This window comes from Polyodon spathula, chromosome 30 (genome assembly GCF_017654505.1).
Source record: "Polyodon spathula isolate WHYD16114869_AA chromosome 30, ASM1765450v1, whole genome shotgun sequence".
NCBI classification, from domain to species: Eukaryota; Metazoa; Chordata; class Actinopteri; order Acipenseriformes; family Polyodontidae; genus Polyodon; species Polyodon spathula.
The window spans coordinates 4,376,483-4,396,298 of NC_054563.1; the positions used below are offsets into that span (position 1 = coordinate 4,376,483).

General features: G+C 40.1%; 2 protein-coding genes across 4 annotated transcripts in view; both read right to left on the reverse strand.

Annotated features, from left to right (window-relative positions):
- The window catches only part of relt (RELT TNF receptor), a 27,571-nt gene extending 26,144 nt beyond the window's left edge, over positions 1-1,427 (reverse strand). For 2 of the 3 annotated variants that reach the window (XM_041232996.1, XM_041232997.1), the window contains exon 1: positions 1,287-1,426. The gene's annotated coding sequence lies outside the window, so the exon portion shown is untranslated. Of the gene's footprint in view, positions 1-1,286 lie in introns of all 3 variants that reach the window. The other variant, XM_041232995.1, reaches the window with a different exon arrangement.
- Positions 1,428-15,359: 13,932 nt separating this feature from the next.
- Positions 15,360-19,816, reverse strand: part of arhgef17 (Rho guanine nucleotide exchange factor 17) — a 23,497-nt gene continuing 19,040 nt past the window's right edge. Inside the window, exons 14-21 of the mRNA XM_041233051.1 lie at positions 19,647-19,816; positions 19,300-19,543; positions 18,912-18,998; positions 18,667-18,785; positions 18,158-18,306; positions 17,447-17,621; positions 16,541-16,807; positions 15,360-15,706 (exon numbers count right to left, since the gene is read on the reverse strand). Coding sequence (XP_041088985.1) covers positions 15,501-15,706; positions 16,541-16,807; positions 17,447-17,621; positions 18,158-18,306; positions 18,667-18,785; positions 18,912-18,998; positions 19,300-19,543; positions 19,647-19,816 — 1,417 coding nt within the window. The 3' untranslated portion in view covers positions 15,360-15,500. The remainder of the gene's footprint in view (positions 15,707-16,540; positions 16,808-17,446; positions 17,622-18,157; positions 18,307-18,666; positions 18,786-18,911; positions 18,999-19,299; positions 19,544-19,646) is intronic.

Consider the following 19,816-nt stretch of genomic DNA (forward strand, 5'->3'; position numbering starts at 1 on the left):
CACTGAACTATACATTGCTGATTAAAATTACCTGAGTGGCACAGTCCCACAGAAACAGGGTTGCAAGTTTCCAAGCCTTTCTATAAACATTACTGTAGTTATTAAGCAGGCTTAAACCCACTGCAAAGTCATTGCTATAACTTTATGGATATGCACAACATTTGCATATGGTTCAAAAAACATAATTATAAGGAGCAGGATATTCTGGTGGGTCACAAGGGTCTGCACACTACCCCTAAAGGCTGTGCATTGGAACAAGCCCCGTCCCAGTGTGTGTTGTGGATTTGTAATCAGAGACCACCAAACTCATTTCGCTTGTGACCTGACAGACAAAAAAAAAAAAAAAAGAAAAAGACACGTGACAGTGGCAATATGGTATATTTTGTACTGTATGTTTGAATGCTTAAATGTGTAATACACAGTTACACACTGCTGGGACATACGGTAAATCGTTAGCTTGTAGTTATTAGTTGCCTCCAAAGCATGCCCATTATTTGCACCCCCCCAATTCCTCGGCAGTGCATGAAAAAAGCTACAATGTTACTAAAATGTACATTTGCTTCTGCAACAGTATTCTGTCGTACAGAAAAAAAAAAAAAAAAAGTTGAACACAGTTCGGCCCATCGACAGTGAACGTGTCAATGATGTCATTTCCAGTGTCTTTGTCTACTTGTTGTATAAACTATTAGATTTCATGTACAAATAACATAATTTCCTAAACGTGGGGAGGTTATGTCCCTCTAAGCGAGATTCGAAACACCCTCATGTTGAAAAGCGAGGCAAACAGAAAAGCGAACACCGTAAAACGACTTTGTTATGGCTGTCTGAATTAGGGGTTAACTTTCCGCGCTCTCTTAAACCAAGCCAAGAAGATGAGAACTCAACTGGCTTCACAACTGAGATGTGGTCGCTAGTACTGTAATAGCATACCGGTACTTTGTGATACTGGTCCTTGAAACCGTATGTATAACTGTGACATTTTAGAAGAACATAATTAAAAGACACACGACATGATGGAGCTGAACAAATTAAGCCTTTTAAATTTTAATATCGTATTTCAATATTTGTTTATAAAATTGTATCGCCTACCTTACCTACTGTATTTTGTCAGAAGCATATATTTTAGTCATTTAAATACAGTACTTAAATTACACATATGAAAGTTGTGCTTTACAGAAATGTGCAAATATTCGTATAAAGGCACCCTCGTGTAACACAACGTTGCTCTATAACTTAAAAATAAGTAATACATACTTAAATGAATACATTCATCAATAAAGACTTACCTGTTTCTTTGAAATACAAAGTAGTTAGTGGTCTATAATCATTTCCATTATCTCTCTAATATAAATGTAATTTAAAAGGTGCTGGTAGGAAATAGTCTTAACGACCTCCTTGTCTTTGTGAACCAAAATTTGAACACTGCGTTTGGCTTGCATTTAGGCTGATATACGTCACAGTGAAACAGTATCCTCCCCCCTCCTCGCAGAAGAATCCAGTTGCTGATTGAAGTCATTGGCCGGGGTATATCTGGCAAGTGTGATACAGCATTCTTAACGCAAAAGAAAGTGCTCTGCAACGCCCCACTGCGGTGGAAACAGAAATGTTTATACAATTTAAAATACTGTAATAATAATAAATAATAATAATAATAATAATAATAATAATAATACTCAACTGCATAACGTGTTTATCTGAATTCCAAAATGTTTTTCCAATATTACAACAGCAAGAGAACATTCAAAGAGGAGATTAAATGTTTAAGAGATACAAATGGCAAAATCGTAGAGGAAGAAAAAAAAATAGCAAATATGTTAAATGATTACTTTTCACAAGTTTTTACAAAGGAAGATACTGACAACATGCCCCACATGTCATCCAGTTCCTATCCAGTTTTAAATAACTTTAGCATAACTGAGGCAGAAGTGTTAAAGGGACTAGGAGCTCTTAAAATAAACAAATCCCCTGGGCCGGATGAGATCCTCCCAGTAGTACTCAAAGAAATGAAAGAAGTAATTTACAAACCGCTAACCAAGATCATGCAGCAGTCTCTTGACACAGGGGTGGTACCGACAGACTGGAAAATTGCAAACGTAATACCGATCCACAAAAAGGGAAACAAAACTGAACCAGGTAACTACAGACCAGTAAGCCTGACTTCTATTATATGCAAACTTATGGAAACTATAATAAGAGCCAAAATGGAAAATTACCTATATGGTAACAGGGTACTGGGAGACAGTCAACATGGTTTTAGGAAAGGGAGATCGTGCCTAACTAACTTGCTTGATTTTTTTGAGGATGCAACATCGATAATGGATAATTGCAAAGCATATGACATGGTTTATTTAGATTTCCAGAAAGCTTTTGACAAAGTCCCGCACAAAAGATTAATTCTCAAACTGAACGCAGTTGGGATTCAAGGAAACACATGTACATGGATTAGGGAGTGGTTAACATGTAGAAAACAGAAAGTACTGATTAGAGGAAAAACCTCAGAATGGAGTGTGGTAACCAGCGGTGTACCACAGGGATCAGTATTAGGTCCTCTGCTATTCCTAATCTACATTAATGATTTAGATTCTGGTATAGTAAGCAAACTTGTTAAATTTGCAGACGACACAAAAGTAGGAGGAGTGGCAAACACTGTTGCAGCAGCAAAGGTCATTCAAAATGATCTAGACAAGATTCAGAACTGGGCAGACACATGGCAAATGACATTTAATAGAGAAAAGTGTAAGGTACTGCACGCAGGAAATAAAAATGTACATTATAAATATCATATGGGAGATATTGAAATTGGAGAAGGAATCTATGAAAAAGACCTAGGAGTTTTTGTTGACTCAGAAATGTCTTCATCTAGGCAATGTGGGGAAGCTATAAAAAAAGGCTAACAAGATGCTCGGATACATTGTGAAAAGTGTTGAATTTAAATCAAGGGAAGTAATGTTAAAACTGTACAATGCACTTGTAAGACCTCATCTTGAATATTGTGTGCAGTTCTGGTCACCTCGCTATAAAAAAGATATTGCTGCTCTAGAAAGAGTGCAAAGAAGAGCGACCAGAATTATTCCGGGCTTAAAAGGCATGTCATATGCAGACAGGCTAAAAGAATTGAATCTGTTCAGTCTTGAACAAAGAAGACTACGTGGCGACCTAATTCAAGCATTCAAAATTCTAAAAGGTATTGACAGTGTCGACGCAAGGGACTTTTTCAGCCTGAAAAAAGAAACAAGGACCAGGGGTCACAAATGGAGTTTAGAAAAAGGGGCATTCAGAACAGAAAATAGGAGACACTTTTTTACACAGAGAATTGTGAGGGTCTGGAATCAACTCCCCAGTAATGTTGTTGAAGCTGACACCCTGGGATCCTTCAAGAAGCTGCTTGATGAGATTTTGGGATCAATAAGCTACTAACAACCAAACGAGCAAGATGGGCCGAATGGCCTCCTCTCGTTTGTAAACTTTCTTATGTTCTTATGTTCTTATGAATTATAGTCTACAGTACAGTACACCATATCCCTTGTGTGTGCAGCTGTAAGATGACATCCCTCCGTGGACGTATTCAGATCCCAGTCTTCATATGTTACTTCAGAAATACCTGATTTTATTTGCTCCTCGTTTATAGAGGCAATGCACCACAACAAAATGTTATATTATTTCATTCAGTGCTATAGTTTTTTTGGTTTTGTTTACATACTTCTTCAAGGGTTGTCTATTGTTCATGAGCACACACAAGCTCCAATGCCAGGTTAGTTTCTGAAGCAAAACTAGTTAAAAATGCTTCAGCTTATACAAGTACAGGATGCTGACCACTATATAGCTGATAATGGTTTATATGGTTTGCATCTCTGAATGTTTTTTTTTGTTTTATCTTTCTGAATGTATTGACAGCAATAACATTCTTTAGCTTCTCCACACTGCCCTACCAATGTTACTCAAATACCCTCTCAGGGATTGTCGCACACAGAGAGCTGAGCCAAGTTCACCAGAATTCATTTCACACAGGTTGCCAAGAGATCTGAAAGACTTTGCTGCAGACTGGTACTGAACGTACATTCCAGAGAGGGAAGGCATAATTTCTTATCGCCGTGGAATAATCCCATCAGGAAGACTGAATGCCTACAGCTCTGGCCAAAAGTTTTGCATCATTTAGAAAGATCATTAAAAAAAAAAAACTATATGAACATTATTCAGATCTTTTATTTAACATCATGCGATCAAAGAAACTTCAAAATGATAATGCAAAAGTCTACTGGAAGCCATAATAGTAGTACAGCATTTCATGAGATTTCGAAATGTCACATTTTGAAATTTTTCAGTTTTTTGTTAAATATATGGAAAACTACAAAGCAGTATTTAATTCAATGTGTTAACATAACATTATTCAGCAGGTTTCATTCGAAAATGTGTTAATTCTATAGAGTGATGCCAATTTTTTAGCCATAGTTGTATAATTAACTGATTATGATAAGTACTTGTTTCAAAAGTTTTACCAATGTGTGCAGGGGTGGAATGTACTGAATATAACTACTGAGTACTTGAAATTAATTCAATTTAAATTATAAATATGTTGGCTCTTTTTTTGTTAGTCTGTAATAAACTTTCCTGCAGCTTCAATCTACCCACAACACCTACACAGCATGCTAATTAATTGAACTCCAAACCTCATGAATTATGGTCAGAATGAGGGAATGATTGGTGGGTGGTATTACATTTTAATTCATATTCAGTACACTTGCTTGCCAAGGCTTTAGATGAAGCATCTGTGCATGGGTAGCCTTCTTGACCGAATTCGGTTTACTCAGGTGAAGACTGCTGTCTTAACCAAGAATGTGTTATGGTGGTTGCTTGTGGTTGTTATGTAAACTTGGAAGAGCGTGTTACATTTCACATTAAAGAAAGGACATTGTCCGCTATTGCATACCAGCATTTAACCTATATATGCCCACAGAGTACCATAATCATAAAATGATTTAGAAAAAAAAAAACAACATGCAATGCCAATATTCTGTCTGTACACGGCTGACTAGGCTAGCTAAACCATAAGCAGATCACAGCATCGAGGATATAATTGAGTCGGTCGTCCGTAGGTACACACTGTGGCAACGTGACTGGTGAGCAGGGCTGGCCAGCGGCAGAAATAGCAACTCACACACAGAAACTGCAGTTCAGCGCTTTCTGCACACTTTTAATAAACACAAAACAAACAAAACACAGGAACAAAATAACAGTTTGAACAAAAATACTCCTAAACACACACAGCACAAGCTATCCTGTGTTCTACACTTACTCATTTTGTACTCACAGCACACTCCTTCTCTACTCCTAACTCTCCTACACAACCCTCCCCAAACATTCATTCCTTTGTCCTTTTTTAAAGGGTGTGGCCAGGAGTAATTAGCAACCATTCATTCAATTTCCACCCGGCCACATTCCATACTTTTCCCAATCACACCTCAATCACTCAATTGAACATCCATCCCAATTCCATCCCCAGCACACCCACACCCAAGCGCACCCATGCCTCTGCTCTGCACACTACGTATTCACAATCTGAGAATATCACATTAATGGTGTTTCTCTGTGTCACACTTTTTTGTATCTGAATAATCACTTCGTAAATTGTCATGAAACTTGTCATTTTTATTGTTAACTATGCTGTAGATACTGTATATGTTATGGTCATCAACCTTATCATACCGATACAGGTACCTCTAGTTTTTAATTCAGAACTGTGGTGGGGGTGGTCCTGTTTACTGGCATACTTGTTGCATCCCTGCTATGTTGAAACTGTACCATTGTACTAATGGCCCATACCAACCTAGGTGCCGCCCTTGTACTGCCGTTGTCCCTTCATAAACTGTTGCATTATCATTGCATCACGCAACTTAGGATCTTCAAAAAAAGTTTAAAAAGCAGGGACACAAGCCCCTCTCCACGGAACCACACCTTGATCACCCGAGAGCCAAACTCAGAATTTATGAATGTCATCACTAGGTCAGTGAAATACAGATATTGTGTTGAATTACCTCTAAACCTGCTGTTCTATTTTTTGAGCACAGGCTTATTAGGTAACCCCCTTCTGAATGGTTTCAATACTATTTTTAAAACCACACGGGACACTTCCCCAGTTTAACTGTGTGTATGTTGCAATCTGAATTGCTCTAAATGACTGTACAGCATTTAATGAGGCAGTGAACTGTGCTGTATTGTCAGGTGACACCAACCTCTTACAAAACTCTCAGTATTATACTGCATGTTGTATTGAAATAGTCCGGACGTGTATGTCGTTTTTGGTTTGTTGTTTTAATTTACATAATGCACCCAGCAACGTATCACATTATACGTATACCAGTACTGTATATCATAATAAACAATTGCATTACTAGCCATTTGCTTTTTTTAATATACATTACATTTGATTATAGCATGATTAGCTTTGAAACTTGTTTTTTCTTTGATGCAAGGTGGATGATTCTTGACAACCGGCTCCTGTGGTCACACCATTTATTGAAAGAGTAGCCCTACTTAAACCACCCGTCTGTGAGCTGCTCAGAATTCTGTTTTCCTGATTTTTATTATTATTATTTATTTATTTACCTTTGTTACCAATCAGATTGATAAGTGGGATCATTCCACACCCCTCATGTTTCCAGAACGTATTATGTGGACTGCAACGAATTAACTTGCTCCCACATCAATCATACACAATGAAACTGTGTGTTTTAATACTCCGGTGTAGTCCACTTTATTGATATGATTTCCAATCCATTTAAAACTTCTCTCTCCCACATATGGATGTATAGGTCCATGCACGCTTAAGAAAAATTACACCCCACGCCTTTGTAATCTAACTGAAGTACAAAGCAACATAAAAGCCAGACACAGACTTTAGTGGAAGTTGGTTACAAAAACACTGTCAGAACAAATAAACCACCAGACCACACATGCTCTCAAATGTACACAGCTGTGAATGTACTGCAATTCTGACTTCCTCATTTAAAGGAAAAGACACAGGGGTCCACAGTTACACTTTCTATCTAATTATTTTACATCCCCTGCACTCTAGAAGAACATTTCCTCTGGCATGGGTCGGTCCAACACATGACTGTTCACATTTTAGTGGAAGGTCTTCTGTAATCCAGGTGCACGCAAAGCTGCTGTGTAGATGCTCAGTACCTGATCCTTTCATTAGTTTACAAGCCACACTGACCGGATCAGTCATTGGATACAATGCACACAACTTTGCAACCGTCAGTGTAGGGAAACATGTAACTGCTCTGTTTGCTGTTGGCTGCCAAACCTAAGTGATGTGTTTGTTTTTACTGCTTGAGTTTTTGCTGCTTCTGTTCCCAGGTTCCTTTGTTTGTAATTAAGCTAAACTGACTTGTTTTTGTGTACCTGGATGCTGCTTGGTTTCATGGTGTACGAGTTATTTCTGCAGGATTTCCCAGCTGGTGGTGGTCGTTTACAACGCAGTTTTGTGAAGCGGATTTTGTGTCAATCTGATTTGAAAAGATTCCTCGACAGATAGGGTGCACCTCGGATTAGGATATCAGAAGCGTTTAAGTAACAGAGGGGTCGTGGTAATAGCCTGTAAGCTTGTGTGGCAATCCAAAGCAAGCTCACATACTGCAGTGCCCTTTTATGCCTTGAGTACGAAAAGCAGTAGGAAAGCAAAGACAAACAAGAATGTCAAATAAAGCTGTTTTAAAGAAGCTGGGAGAGCGGCACAAAATATTTGACTACAGCCATGTGTTAAGATACAGAATGGAGAAAGGCTTTTACCATTTGACCAGATGTGTCAGACCATTCACAGCAGGAAATGGGGATGGGCTGGGTTCTCAGGTTAAACCTAACACACCCAAATAATAATAATAAAAAAAATGTTAATGTCCTTTATGTTGTACTTTGAAACAATCAAAAATGTTTATTTAAACTTCAAATAAAAAAAAAAAAACATTTTTACATTAGAGTGCTTAAGTAATCAAAAGATGATAATTTTTCCATAGCTCTCTACCGAATGTGGAATGGAACAAAGCAATCAAGGCACAGTCCAACGGCACACTTGTGCATCCTTCTCTCTCGCATTGCCTTCTCTTCTTGTTTTCAGTGGGAATGACAAGGTATGTCCTGCTTGTCAAATCGAATCTCGTCGGACACCTGCGAGTGGGTGGTGCTCTCACGAGATGTAGCAGGTCACCCTACTCCTCGAGGCGGTGCCTTGTACCTCATAAGTTTGGATGATCCCCGCCTGGTTTCAAACTGAGGTATGTGCGATCCTTCTGCGCTGCTAAAATCCAAACATTTTGTTCTGCAATGTCTCTCAGCCAAGATTCCAATCCCGTACTTGGCAACGTTCTCATCCATTCTGTCGGTGCTGCCCATGTGTTTGAAAGGGGCGTGGCACTTAGATTTTTTCTTTGCAGCCTGTGAGTACCGCTGCGCTGAGGAGACAGCAGACACACCACGCAATGCTAACAACGGCGATGTCAACCCAGCCTGATGCCTTCTTTTTTGCTCTGCATGCTCTCAAAGGTTCCTCACATAATCTTCATTTCCCTGCTGTAGGGAAGGGGACAGTCTCTGGCAACTCATCAATCACCAAGGCCAAAGGCGAAGTAGCCTTCCCGAATGTGTATTCACATTCGGTGTTCCTGTGTGTGTTTTGGTATGTATCAAAGTTGACGAGGTATCCCAGGTTTGTGTTTAGACACCAGACTTTGTACCCAAACCTGATTTACCACAAATAAACTGCTTGCAACCATGGCGACTGTAGTAGGCCACCATGCATTCCACAAAGTCAAGTTGGCTTTGAAAGGCTTGAAATGAGAAATAAATCTCTTCTTCAACCGTTCTATGAATAGCCTTTGCTTCCACATCTTTTCCTTATGATCCATCTTGGTGGTGTCCGCACAGTGGATGAACCTCAGGATCTGGACAAAACGCTCCCTCCTCATGCCTGAGTAGACCAGCTCATTCCCGACATCACCCCCACTCTCCTAGTACAGGCCACTTGCCAGAAAGTTATAACCACTAAGAATAAGGATTGCAATGAAAACCTTAATTTCAGAAATGCTGATTTGGGGCTCTGGACAGTTCAAAAACAGTGTGTACCGCCTACATTCCTCCTTCAAAAAGTTAAAAATCTCATTGGTCACAGATGGATTCAAAGATTGGCACCGGTGACGTTTTGTGGAAAGCGAAGTAATCTGCTGCAGGAAAGAATGCATCACCGGTTTTGAGACCGTCTCTTATCCAGGTACTTTTTCATGGTATTTTTTTTTTGTCCTTTTTGGCTGCAGCTCAGGAACATCATCTTTCGTTTCATTGAGGCCCTCATCTGGCAAGAACAACAACTGCTCTGGATCTCAGCCGCCTTCCCTTTAGGTTGTCCACCAAACCTCCCTTGTCATCATCAGCCGACAAGGAGCAGTTGACAACGACTGGACAGCTGGTTCTAGATAGACCTCTTGTGCATCTTCTTCAGCCTCAAGTATATCAAAAGCCTCCTACATCGTCAACTTTCTAGAGAGAGCTATAAGTGAGGTCTTAGACAATAAATAAAAAAGCACTTATCCTGATCCCTCCTAAACCCAGTGTGACCATATGGTAACACACATGTTTATGCTATCAGGAAAAGAACAAGTCAATTTGGAAAAAAGGATTGTTTCAAATTATATTTCTAAACAAGTTATAAAGCAAACATAAACCTTACGCAAAGAAATTCTTGCTATAATGACATTTTTTCAGACTTATCGAAATTGCACTGACATGTTTGGTGACCAAGCAGCAACTAAGAACATCTGCTGCTCTGCGTGAATCTCAATTAACAATGTGAACACTAAGTGCTGAATACAACATTGGACAATTGTTGGCAATATTGGCCGTCATATGACAGAGTGCTACATGTGACCATATGGTCATACCAGTTAAAATGAGAAATCAATGTTTTCTTTAACACTCAGAAGTCATGTTTAAAAGTAGATTACAACAGATTTATAAACCCTGACAATAACACAGAAGATTTGTGATTTAAAGTCCACATACTTCTAGCATTGTGGAGCTTCTTTGGAACCAAGCATGCATGTTCTAGAATCTCTCTCCAAATAACGAACTGCAATATCCAATTGGTATCCTTTGACCCCAGTAGGCATCGAAATTGGTGGATGTGCGAGGACTGGCTTTATTTGCAGAAATCTCGTTGCAGATAATTGTTTATGCATTGAAGGAATGTCTTTCCAAATCGCCATCAGCAACAAGTTACTTTGATTCTGTGGTTCACAGATCCTGGGATGGGATCTTGGATAATGACCGGTTTTAACTGCTATCTGGTTGCTTGTGCTGGAGCTGAAGATCCTTGTTTTAAAACTTGCCCAGTGAATCAGCGCTTCGCTTCAATGTTTGTTTATTTCCATGAACACTTAACTTCTGCAATCTGTCATATGGATCTGTTTATCTGTTTAATGCTTCCTACTAACAGATCCCTCCACACAATCATTTGCATGCACACACTGCTGTGATATGCGATAGGCAAACACCCTTTCACATTTACATTCTACTTTACATACAGTTCATCTCAAAATCTCATCTCTGCCTAAGGCAGTTTTTGCTTTAATAGTATGGCTTCTGAAGAGGCTCCCAGGGTTTAGATGTGGGTTAAAGTTAATCTAATTCAAATGCTCCATCTGGTCTAGGGCTTACTATTAGACATGAATATGACTATTTTGCTTTCGTGATGTTCACGTTTGAAAAAAATGTAGCAAGTCTGTCTTTCCGTTTTCCGTTTGAGGTTTGCCGTTAAGGATTCAAGCAGACACACGTTCAGGGATGACTAATATTTTTTTTTTTTTTTTTTTTCTTCACACAACCCCCGAAAGTCTTCTCTGAGTTTCTAAAAGCTAATCTCACCAAGTGACGGTAAGAACCATTTTGATTTCTTTTTGAGGGTTCTCCTTATTTGCAGCTGCGTTTTGGAACACGCAGCTGTTATCTAAATGACACGAACAAACACGCTGTCGAGAAGAAAAAAAAACATTATCGAACATTTAATTCGCTGTCTGCTGAACTTCCACTCGTGCTAGTGCTAGACTTTCAAATCCCTCACGCTAGCACAGATGCAGAATTCTAACATTCCTTTTCAGACTTCTTCCAGGGAGTTCTCTTCAGTGGCCGATATCTCCTTGTACAGCGTACAGCACCTTTTGAATTGAAGGTAAACCAACCTTAATTACCCAGCTATAGCTTTACTATAACGCTGTAATAGCTATGCCATGTTGTTTTTTTGTTTTTATTTCATCCAGGACAGGGTGATAAGAAAGTGAGAGGGTGCACTGGCAGGCACCTGTAACTGTTATTTCATTAACTGTTTATTTACCTCGGCCCCTATGTGTCTCTCCATCGTGACACATTAACAAAACAATGGCATTCTGCACCAATTTAGTTGAAGCTTTCACGTTTCATTTTTTTTGCATTTCACTGTTCCCTTACCTTTTTATGATGACTGCATTCATTCCGATTGGTTCTTACAGCACGCACTCAAACGCTGTTCTACGGTGTTTTGAATTCACGAGCTGTAACACAGGTGTATCTTTAGAGGTATTAGCCACGGCTACCTGAATCAAGTCTTCTTTTATTTTGCTGGTAATACTCTGCTCGAGAAGCAGTGTATTAATAGAAATGGTAAGTAAATAGCAAACATTTGAAGCTACAGTGCTTGCTCTTTAAATGGTCTTTTAGCGATACGTGACACAGTATGTATGGACATACTCAGCCCCACACTTGCATGTTAGTTAGAAATAAAGTGTTAACATGACTGGAGTCTGGCACCTGTGAACTTTTTTTTTTTTTTTTTTTTTTTTTTTTAATTACAAAGAACCCACAGTGACAAAAACATAACAGGAATATGTGATAACCATGAATTTGTAATATGACTTGTAATATTTTAGCATAAAAGTTTTTTTTTTCTTCTTTAAAATACTGTAGGAGTTATAATTTAAATGCAACGGCACAATAGGCGTACCTAAGAAAACTTAAACAAGTATATAAAAATATGCCATTAGATTCATATGAACAATTGAAGATTGGGAACAGTATGTACAGAAAAGGCAATATATACCAATATTTACAATACACAAAGGTGGCTTCTTTCACACACAGACAGGTGGAATGGCTACTTACAAAGACAGCGCTACACGCTTTCTGCAAACGCTAACAATAAACCATCTGCACGATATTCAGATTTGAAGAGCTGTGTTTGTTATTCATGCGGTAATGAATTAACACTGCACTTTTCTTTCTCCTGGTTAAAATCACTACTGTACTAAGGTGTGGGGGGGGGAATACAATTTTCTGGCTTTCACCAGCTCTGCCCCCCCCCCCCCCCCCCATGAACCTCCTCCTTCCTCGTCACCGTACAAACACCATCCTCTTTTTTGAATGATGTAAAAGCCTTTCAATCGAGTCACAAGATGTTTAACTAGAGGCTGTTTCCATCTTGCTTTAAAATGCAATGCACATTACCGCTCATACAGTACCGAGTGCAGAATGGGTGTGGAGTGTGAACTGAAGCTATATAGTTTCCATGCACTTTAGAAACATATGAAACATATAATTTCACTGAATTTGTTCTTATTATTCCCTACAACACACACATTAAGACCAATGCAATTTAGGGTATTCTGGTTGTAGAAGCACTGTTACTGGGATCACAGGAGTGTCAGGCGGCATGCAGCTATCAAATTAACTACTCCCCTGATCATTGTGGAGCTCTTTGTTTTAACCGTGTAAGTGTTTAACCAGCAGATTTGCAAAAAAGGGTAGTTGTGGCTTAAACCACTTGTTAGTGTTACTTAAATACAGTGCTTCTCGGAAAGGCCAAATCAAGGCCACATTATCTGCTCATCTCTTCTGTGATTTTTACTGTCCTTCAAAATCACCAATTTCTACCAGTATACAAAGAGGTCTGTTTAATCTTCCACGGTGCTATATGTCTGCTTCCTGTGTTACAGGAAATATAATCCTCTCTGGCATCTAATGGGCAGCAGGTTAGGTCCTATTACAGGTAAAACAGGAAGTGAACTTATTGTATTATGGAAGGAAAGCACTTTCTTCATTTAAATCAATGTGAAAATAAGGAGATACGTCCTTGGTTATTACACCTCTAATTTTAAATCTGTACAAGATTCAGAATTGTTTAAATTCTGAAATGGAGTAAAGTCTCTTCATAGAAAAATATGAAGTTTTTTTTTTTTTTTTTGAAGCTGTTTTAACATAAGGTAATGATGTAACATACCAAGAACAGTGGATACACAACTATCATTCTCTTAATTTCTGGTTTCCTGTTGTGTTTACAATTTGCCAAGCAGAGTGCTACTGTAAAACTGAGATCCATTAGTCTTTTGACAAAGGGCAGCAGAAAAGTAAAACAGCCGTCTAGCCCTTTGAGGGTGGAAGACAAACTACTAGCGACCATACACCTATTGTAGTTATATAAAAAAAAAAAAAAAAAATGCAATTTTGCTCTTCTGTAAAAGCTCATGAAATAAAGCATCGAAATGCCACAGCCAAATGACCTGGCTGGTGGTATAACCTACAGTAATGCCCAAAGGGAAGATATTTTGCAAACAGAAGTAGATTCCCCCCCCCCCCCCCCCCTCTTTTTTTACCATTTACAAGTCACACATATTTTTAAGAGGCTGTGTTGTAAAGCACATAAAGACATGTGCAGATTTGATATTCCCTTTGTAGAAGTTCTACCCAATGGTTTAAAATCTGTATCTGTACTTCCTGCTCGCTACATTAACATTATTACACACTCCTTTAATTGTCTCGAGAATATTTAGGTTCTTCACTTTTTCTGTTTTGTTTATTTTATTTTAGGTCGACAGAATCCTTCAACTGGGAATGTTTTTCTTTAGCAGCAGCCAAGTACCATTATACCCTCCCTGTATTCATTTTAAACTGTTTTGCTAAATAGCTAACTGAAAATTTTCCTTTAAGAGATAAACTCTATCATCTAGTTTAGAGTATATATTTAACCAACACATTTTGCATGGCTCCCATTTCTTCATTTCCATCATTTTGATGTAATGGAACAGTGTTCACAATGGAACTGAAGAGATTTTACATGTGCCGGTGCATGTAGTTACCTCAGCTACAAGTTGCTCTGAGAAAAATCTAACCAGTCACCTGTTTCCTCATCTGTGTCCCAATGTCTAGCGCTAAGGAAAAGATAAAAGCATAAATTAAGTGCTGTAAAAGAAAACTAGTATAAAATGAAACATAAATACTGTACATAGGAGGACAAACAAAAGCACCACAAACCAGAAAGACAAGCTCTGTCTAGTACTGCGGCCTTTAACGAAAACATCAAATAAAAACACACACAAAAATAAAATAAAGTGATTATGTGGAAGTATGAAAATTGTGGTTCTGGAGTTTGAAGAGAGGCACAAGCTAATCTTAGTGCATGTAGTTATGTAGCAAAAAAAAAATAAAAATAAAATAATAATAATTAAAAAGTTACTTTTCAGGTACCGTGGCCACATATTGCACATTTGTTACATTTTGCACGCTCTCTTCAGTTTAAAAAAAAAAATAATAAAATAAAAAAAAGAAATGTCTTCCTTCGAAGAGAAAATAAAAGTCACAATCTGACACAACCAAGCACGAAACAGTAGTTAACACAAAATTAAAATGCTCATTGTGTATTGCCAATGCAGCCCTAGGTTAAAAAAAAAAATACTTAGTGTTTGTAAAACAATGATAATCCAAAGCGTGAGTGCACCTTTTCATGCTTTCTTTCATGCTACTCCTGTGCTCCTCACAGACTACGATCCACTCTCCGGTTAGAAACCAAATCTCCTTTGTGCATCCAGTCTGCTTCCACAATCCTGGAACCAACACTTGGAGATAGGAACAGAACTAAGAGCTTTTTCCACTTATAAACCCATGTGGTGATAATGTGACCCAAACAAACAGGACAGAATGCACCCAGTAGCTGTGTGATTTCTAGTACCGTAAGGCTGATGAAATATGCTTGGTGAATGTCACTAATGTACCGATTGCACGACTTTCTTTTTCTTCTCTCCTTGATTCCAGAGTTCAGGCAACAAGCGGAGAGACTCCATTTAATTTTATCATAAATCATCATCTGTCTTCAATGTCCTCCTCCTGCCTGTAAAGCTCAAATGAAGACACAGCCGGACACAACGCGAGCTGTGCGAGGATTAACTCTTACACCAAACAACGTTAAAACAGCGCTTCGAAGTGACCCTATTAGCATTGAGAAACACCCATGCATGCATAGACGAGACGTCCGAGCAAACGACACTTAAAAAAAAAAAAAAAAAAAAACCAAAAAAAAAAAAGAAGAACTGACACACACAGGGGGACACGACAATCAGCCGTTGGTCAGCAGCGGTGAATGTAACAACGACTGTCACTTTTCGCAGGGTCGCTGGTGAGTAAGTAGTATCAGAGGACGGTGGTGAGGATCAAACCCTCCACAGGAGGAGATGGTTTGTGCTGTCGTCACGCCCCACAGTCTCACTGCTGCTGGTCAGCCGAAAGTCTTCATAGCCATCCCCTCCGCTGATCACCAGCAAGTTGGATTTGGACTGGATGACGGTGGAGGCTCTGCGTCTCGTGGAGTCTCGCCGCTGCAGCCCGGCAGCACTCTCACTAGCCAGGGTGGAATTACCTGCAGGGGAAAGGATAGGCAGGAAGTCAACCAATCACCTCCTTCATCTAGACCAGTCATTCCCAGCTCCAGAGATGCGTTTATACAGTGCTATCTGGAAGCCTACTTGTTAACAGGAGAAAGAATATTATCAGAATCAGAAGCATCAGCAAAAGGGCAAGTGGCATCAAAAGCATAAAAAAGTGACAAAAGAACAGACTATCGATGCTAGCCGTCTTGAGCAGAATAAAAACCCCAGACTGTCAACAGATCAAGGATAAGCTGTGTGTGGCAACCCTTTCAGAGCATTGGATTAGGCTGGCAGATATCCACTGCCCTGACCTCATCCCCGGCAACAACAGTTTCTGTGAGTTCATCATCCATAAGGACCAGTCAGTCTGCAGTCTGCCTTGCATTACATTGGAAAGGGGCATTATTCACATCAAACACCTGACAAACTACTGTACATGTCTGTGTGCCACCCTCAGAAACGAGACTGTACACTCTCCAAGCCAGCAATATTTAAAAACAAACAACAAACTGATCATTGTGTGATGAAGGCACATTTCTCTCTATATTTCTTCCATACATTTCTACCAACCCCGTTCAAAATTGTTTAATTGAACCAGTTAAACCTCCATCTAGGCCCTAAAGGAATGAGTTAATTCATTTGACCAGGTTTAACAGCTAATATGAAATCAGTAACTACTTTGGGTCCTGATGCAGGTGTAACTGGTTCAATTAAACAATTTTGAACAGGGTTGAAAGTAACAAGGACCAGACTGGCATGCACTTTGGCAACCCCTGACTGAGTGTTTTTGAAGTTATGGCTGAATGTTTGCATACAATGCTGACCGTGCTCTCTGGGTAGCGGGCAGCCCTCGTCGAAGTCCTCGGGCAGCTCAATGGAGGTGAGGAAGCGCACATGGCCCGTGTGTCCGTGCGCGGAGCCCATAGGCACCAGGGGGGTGCGCTGGGAGCTGGTGTTGGTGGACATGGGTGGAATGGACAGTGTTAACACCACACCAGCACTTGTCCCAATCCACAGCAGGTCTTTACAGGCCAGGAGTGCTGTGATGCGCAAGCAAGCGGCTTTGTGCTGACGGATTATGGCATCTGAACCTGGAGGGGAACAAAAAGTCACACTATATTATAAGCAGCAAATTTTGTAGTATCTGTTTAAGGATCAGACTTTTTTTGGTTGGTCTGCTGTTAATAAATCCAAGACTGCTGAATAAAAAGAGAAAGGTTTTTTTTCTTCTTGCACCATGCCAAATCAGTTTATATGGTGACTTTATTGCAGATTATAGATAAGAAAATACAGGTTCACCTCAGGTTATTTTTAAGAGTGTAACTTATCACTAGTCGTTAAAGGGATTACACGTGGATACCAAAAACATAACAATGTCAGCACTGCCTTATATGTGCACTGGAAAGCAATGCAGATTGTAAAACGAATATTTAGACCTTGATTCAAACTTTCAAATGTAGCAATGCATTTCATGAAACCGCTGAATGCAATGCATTCTAGACTTCAACTACATAGCAAGGGTTAGTCACCCCAAACTGGATACACCTGAGCTTATCTAGACATATAGATATATTACACTCATACTAATGCCTTAAATGGCTTGAACAGCAACAAAGGTCTTGTAGGTCAGAAAGCCATACAACACTGGCCCCTACATGTGTACCAGGGCCTTAGACATGGGCTCCAGTATTCAACCCTTTTCCTTGTGTCTCTCAATTGTACCTGCTTACCTGCCAGCATTTTGTGCACAGCGGGGGCCACGTCCACCTCAGTGAGGGTCTCGTAGGTGGCAGCGTGGTACAGTCTCACCTGGGCGCTACCCTGGATGGCTATCCACACACCCAGGCCATAGCTCACCATGCTCGTCACACAACGGGAACTGTCCTGCCCAATCTGGAACATGTGCTGGAGGGGAACAAACATGACCAACATGACATGCGAGTAACGTACCTGTGTTGACATCACGAAAAAAGCCATTTGACAAATATCCAGAGCATGACGAATGGCATCTCATAAACAAGGCCAATGCTTCAAAGTTGTCATCACCCTATACTGTGATAGGGTTGTCAAGATAAGAAACTATTCAAAATGATCTGGAATGACTTCTTCTACCAAGTTTCAAATTTGGATGGGCAGTTCTGAAGAGGACTGCTGTTCAAAAATGCCAGCGAAGGACCGAGTGGTCTCAATTAAGGGTTTATATTATGGTTCTGATAATATTTTTACTTTGCACTTGTCACCACTAGGTGGCTAAACATTTGGAACTGCTAATATTTTTTTTTAAGGAGATACTTTGTGTTTAACCTTGAGCCCAAATGCCAAACACCAGGAGTGATGACAGAGTGTTCTGCTGCAGTGCAAGTATTAGTCTTTCCCCTGATCTAAGCAATATTCAATGAAAGACATCCCTGGAAGGTTAGAGGCTCTCATGGCATCATCACCTCCTGTGAGAGTGTGGCTGTGTTAATGATGAGGACCCGGTTCTGACAGCCGCACCACAGCTTCCCTGCCACTGGCACCATCTTGGTGACTGGGTTCCCAGGGGTACCTAGACACAGCGTCTGGGAGTTTTGGGGATCCCAGAAACTTCCTGCAGGAACATACCGGAATTCATCAGTGACTACAGATTTACACCAACCTAACATCCTTATCAGACAGGCATCCTTTGTGACCAGATGAAATCACCCAATTGTAAAGAAAATCTTACATATATAGTATCAAAGTTGTATTTATTTATAATTAATATCAATTATAATGTTGTTGTTATCCCTTTCTTTATAATGTATAAATTGGACATATTTAGGCCATAGTTTTTTAACTACACATATCAGTTTAAGGGTCTTTCAGTCTAAGATATTTTTTAATTGTGTGACTACAGCAGCATCTCTAAAAGCCTCACTAGTGGCTGTGTGTCCTGCCTTGTGAAATATGAATTCAGAACGAATGTAACCTGGACTGGGACAGCCTCCAGTCAGACTCTGGTCACTCTTGGTTTCCTCACCTGCTTCCCTTTGATAGACAATCATTTCACCATTTGCCAGAGATACAAACACCTTGTTGTCAAGGTACCTGCAAAGAGAAATGGAGAAGGTAATTAAGTGAAACCCTTTGATCCACAGTGCTTGGGAAATATGCTGGCACCTCAGCCTGTTCACAAAACCAGGGATGCCCACAGCAGAACGGAACAGTACTTACAAGACACACAAGACAGATGCGGAGTGCTGCATCTTCATACTGTTCTTCCTGTTTCGGATGTTGTCAGATGACTGATACACATGGATGCTGCAAAAACAAACAAAAAAAACCCTAAATAAATATTGTGGCTGACATCGCTTTAAGGTGACAATTTTTACTTAACACTTGTGCAACCTAAATAGAATTTAAATGGCTTGTATTAACATATTACCAATACCTCCACAAAAGATAAGGTATTGAAATAACCATTTGTGCATAGAGGTATATTTATAAACTGTTTCTCTATAGTGAACATAGAGCAAGCAAGCAATTTAAGCAATGCTAATCAGAAACGTGTGCAGCTGGTGATAAAAGCCAAAATAAACAAATGAATAAATAACCCCCATACCATCCATCCTCGGTGCCCAGCCACACTGAGCTCTGGTAGGCCTCAGGATCGATGCTCAATAGGTCCTCCAGGCTGCCTCGGGTGAAGGACCCCCGGCTTGACCGTCTCATTGCCCGTCCGTCCATGGGGCTCTCGTTGCTAAGGCACGATTGACCGTACGAGCTGGGGATGGCTGGGAACTCCTGCTCCTCCTCCGAGCTTGTCGTCTCTGCCGCCATTTCCTTGGAGCTGGCCGTTTCCTCATCTGTAGGGTCAGGACAGGTTAGTGATACATACTGTATTGTAGTCTAAGAAGAAGAAGAAGAAGAAGAAGAAGAAGAAGAAGAGGAGGAATGCTTTGTGCGTACTGCCGAAGCTGGAGGAGATGGTGGAGTGGCTGGCCTGACTCTGCAGTGTGGAGGAGGGGCTTGGCGAGGACTCATCATCCGTGTCGTCGCTATCGAAGGGCACCAGCTCCTGGCCCGCCCCGTCGGGGGGCTCTGCCAGCTCCAGGGAGGACCCCGAGATCGAGATGTGT